The sequence below is a fragment of the Lucilia cuprina genome, chromosome 5 (assembly GCF_022045245.1).
Source record: "Lucilia cuprina isolate Lc7/37 chromosome 5, ASM2204524v1, whole genome shotgun sequence".
Classification (NCBI taxonomy): domain Eukaryota; kingdom Metazoa; phylum Arthropoda; class Insecta; order Diptera; family Calliphoridae; genus Lucilia; species Lucilia cuprina.
Genome location: NC_060953.1, coordinates 49,197,793 through 49,201,965, shown reverse-complemented (window position 1 = coordinate 49,201,965; position 4,173 = coordinate 49,197,793). Strand labels below are relative to the sequence as shown.

Below are 4,173 nucleotides of genomic sequence, written 5' to 3'. Positions count from 1 at the left end.
AATAGATAGATAGATAGATAGATAGATATATAGATAGATAGATAGATAGATAGATAGATAGATAAAAAGTTTATATTTATTTGAATATTTCCAAAAATTAAAAAAAGTACAAATTTAAAATGTTTGCATGAAACCGTTATTTTATTTAATGACCCCCAACTGTGGTAAACAAAAATACTCGATCAATGGGATGTACACGCTATATATTTAAACTTTTTGTTTTAAAAAAAATCTGTAAAAACTCACCTGAAAATATGAACTGCACGCTGATAGAACAATTTTGTGAGCCTGCAATTGGCGCCCTTCCGCAGCCAGTGTAACATCAACCAAAGTGCCATTGTGTAGTAGAGATGAACAGACCGAAATGAAATTTGGTTGATGATTATTCCAGCGTAAACAAAATTGTTGCACTGACATTATGACAAGTGACAAGAGAGAATGTTGTTTTGTGTGTGTGTTTTTTTTCTTACAAAAAGGAACAGTAGTAGTAGTTGTTGTTGTATAGTAATATTTTTTCTTACAGGAACGTGTAATTTAATCGTTTTAAAATAGAAAAGGTTTTCTTTTTATTTTTTAAGAAACTATTTAACACTCGTTGTACAAAATAAAAACGCACAGTTGTGTATTTAAAAAAAAATAATGATGACGCAACTTTTATTTTTTGTTAAATAAAAATACACTTTTTTTAAGCGCTGCAGAAGCAGCCAATATAATTTTAACGTTTTTTCAACACAATTTCTTTAATTTTTCTTTACTTTTGTGTTTAATTATTGTATTTAATTTTCCTTATTTCGGGGGTTTATTATCAATTATTAATTTTCTAAAATATATATAATTTTTTTTTTTGATAAAGATTAGAAAAATACTTTTAGTAGCAAAATAAAATTGTATTTAAAACAAAATCGGGGAGTTGAGAGTGTATGTGTTTGTGTGTGTATTTTGACGTATTGTCTGACGTCGGTTTATTTCTGTTTTTTTTTTCTTTATATTTATTTATTTTTTTTGTTCTCTTATATTTTTTTTGTATTGCTTCCCGTTGTTCACCAATAAATACTAGCAAAAACAAATGAATAAAAATAATTCATAGAGTGTCGTCGTAAAACATCATCTCCTCCTCCTACTTCACCTTAATCATTAACGTCGTCTTTTTTAACACTATCGCTCATACAGCAAAGAGTTCTATATTCGACTATGCCGAATCTTAAATACCCTTCATCTATAAATAAAATTCAAAATTTAGTTTCTGTTATAAAGTGATTTTGGAATGTGGACCTTGTATGGTCCACCCTTACACCCATAATTTGTATAGAACTATTTCAAATATTTTGAAGCGATTCTAAAAACAAAAGAATAAATTGATTTGTGACAAAATTTGTTATTGTTGTAACAATAACAAGTAGTTGGGGATGTTCTAGATCTATGTTCAGACCTTAAAATTGTGCTTTTGCAATTGGATGTGTCCACAAGTCTATTGAACTAAATGAAGTTGGTTTGTTTAAGCAGTTGAATATGTAATGGATATCATGGGTTTGACAGTCCAACCGTGACCAGTAGGCTTTAAGGCTATTGCTCGGCCACACGACAATTGCATCTCCTGTTCGGAATGACCCGATTCTCAATCGGCCAAAGATTGTCAACTCAGCAACAGCTGTATCAAACGGAAATATTTTCCTCAGGGAAGTACATCCACTTACAGCCAACTGGTTACAATAATAACAAGGCTATTGCTGCATCCTGATTAGTTTGTGTCAGAACAGCTGTATACGAGAACTGATCTATTGGATCTTGCACGGAAATCAAACGGAAATATTTTCCTTAGGGAAGTACATCCACTTACAGCCAACTGGTTACAATAATAACAAGGCTATTGCTGCATCCTGATTAGTTTGTGTCAGAACAGCTGTATACGAGAACTGATCTATTGGATCTTGCACTAAACTGTTCTCCTTGTATATTCAAAGATCACTGCTAACATGTCTTATCCACTTACAGCCAATTTGTTACAATAAAAACAAGGCTTTTGCTGCATCCTGATTACTTTGTGTCAGAACAGCTGTATACGAGAACTGATCTATTGGATCTTGCACTAAACTGTATATGTTCTCCTTGTATATTCAAATATCACTGCTAACATGCCTCATGTAGGCAATGGAATGACTCTTTAAGAGAGACCTCCAGTGAAAAAATTTAGTAATTTCTTTGTGTAGATGATGTTCCGAGGTAATTTGTAAGGTGCTTGCAGAATATGTCTTTATTGGATATAACTAAGCGAAGGTGACCACACCGTTAACCACTAATAGACCATTCGTTTTATAACTACTTCATAACGATTGGTCGAGGACAATGTTTATTTTTACATACCCCATTTGTTGTCTGCTAAAGCTTATGGTACCAGTTCGCAGTACCATAAGCTAAGAAGGAATTGTCTCAAAGCCTGTACATCTGGATGCTTAGTTTTATGTAAGAAGGTTAGCCACTCAATCAATCATGAGTGGGTCCACCCAGTTGTGGTCCCGTAGAAAGAAAATTGTCTCAAAGCCTGCACCTCTAGATGCTAAGTTTTATGTAAGAAATTTAGCTACTCAATCAATCACGAGTGACTCACATGGGTCTACCCAGTTGCGGTCCCATTGTGATGCAGAGGAGGTGAGCTGAGGGTTTCTGTTCTCCATTATAATGGCCTAGTGGTCATGGGATGTACTACTTGTAGATAAACCAACCGGTTTGAAAGTTTAGACAATTTTTAAGACACAAGTCCCAGATTACTATTCCTAAACACTGTTCCCTACTTTCAATTGAATGATGGGCAATAACAGAGGAGATGCGCTAATGTTTTCTCTTCTCCTCATTATTATAACTCTTAAAAAAGTAGTTATATTTGAGACCCATTCTCTTGGCGTGATTGACAATTATACAGTGTCCCGTGATGACTGGTAACAGCATTCTTATCTGTACCCTACTTAAGCTTAATAAGCTTGACACGGGTGAGATGGTTTTAATAGTACTATTGGATTTGAGACATTTCAAATTTGGATACTATCTGCCGGTCCACACTAGGAAACTTTTAATTTTGCGTGAGAGAGAAAGAATATCATTTATCTCTATTGCGGTGCGTAGTTTCCCGTTCTCGGAAACTTGTTTTGTTATTCTGCTCATTCGTACAACAAATCAATGCAATTTACACGTAGTTTCTGAAACAAAAGTTTCTATGTGTGGACATTAAGACCTGGTTCACAATAGGAAAAATTTTTTGGGAAACTTTTGATTTTTGTGTGGGAGAGAAAGAAATATCAACCATTTCTTTCTCCAACACACAAAATCAAAAGTTTCTCAAGAAGAGTTTCCCAGTGTGAACCATGTCTAACAAAACTTCAAAAGAGAATTAAGAAAATGTTTCTCAACAAAAGTTTCCCAGTGTGGACTAGGTCTAAAATATATTAGAATTTGAATTTCAACATACAGACATATCGGCGTTTATAGATCTAAAGATTCGCTAAAGGATATTGTAAAAATTACAAACAGAATGACAAACTTATATACCCTTCTCACAAAGATGAAGGGTATAACAAAAAAGCCCATACTTTTCGTTTAACCAAAAAAAAAGAAGAAAGAGCTGGCGGTGTTTTTTGTGTACTGTTTTTGTTGTTGTTATTGTTTTCGTTTTAAAGTTCTATTGTGTATTTCCGAGTGTGATAATTCGATTAAATTTAAACTTAAAGCAATAATTAATATTATTATCAGATTTATTTATAATAATAAAAAAAGAAATACCAATTCATTTCACTTTCCACTATATACTAAAATAGATAAAAACAAAAAAAAAAAAAATAATAATAATAAATTAAAACTTTTTTATTTTTGCTTGAAAAAACACGATAAGACAACACACGAAAATACTGATTAATTTAGTTGTTGTTGGTTTACTCCTTTTCTTTTTGTTTGAAAGGAGCAAACGCCAAAATTGTGAACAAGAAAAAAAACACACTGAGTTGCAATAAAAAGGAGTTAAGTTTTTACTTTTTCTTTATGACACTTTCTTTTTGTATTTTTTTTATTTCTTTGTTATTTTTTCTTATTAAATTTATATTTTTGTATAAAAAAACATTAACAAATGGAAAATTATTAGCACTTTGTCAATGGCTTGTTTGTTGCTGCAGCCATGACGTCATTAGC

General features: G+C 32.2%; 1 protein-coding gene across 2 annotated transcripts in view; it reads right to left on the bottom strand.

Annotated features, from left to right (window-relative positions):
* LOC111679292 (protein kinase 4) overlaps positions 1–1,053 on the bottom strand; it is a 19,659-nt gene extending 18,606 nt beyond the window's left edge. For both annotated transcript variants that reach the window (XM_046952088.1, XM_023440836.2), the window contains exon 1: positions 247–1,053. In XM_046952088.1, coding sequence (XP_046808044.1) covers positions 247–417 — 171 coding nt within the window. In that variant the 5' untranslated portion in view covers positions 418–1,053. The remainder of the gene's footprint in view (positions 1–246) is intronic.
* Between the last annotated feature and the right edge of the window lie 3,120 nt (positions 1,054–4,173).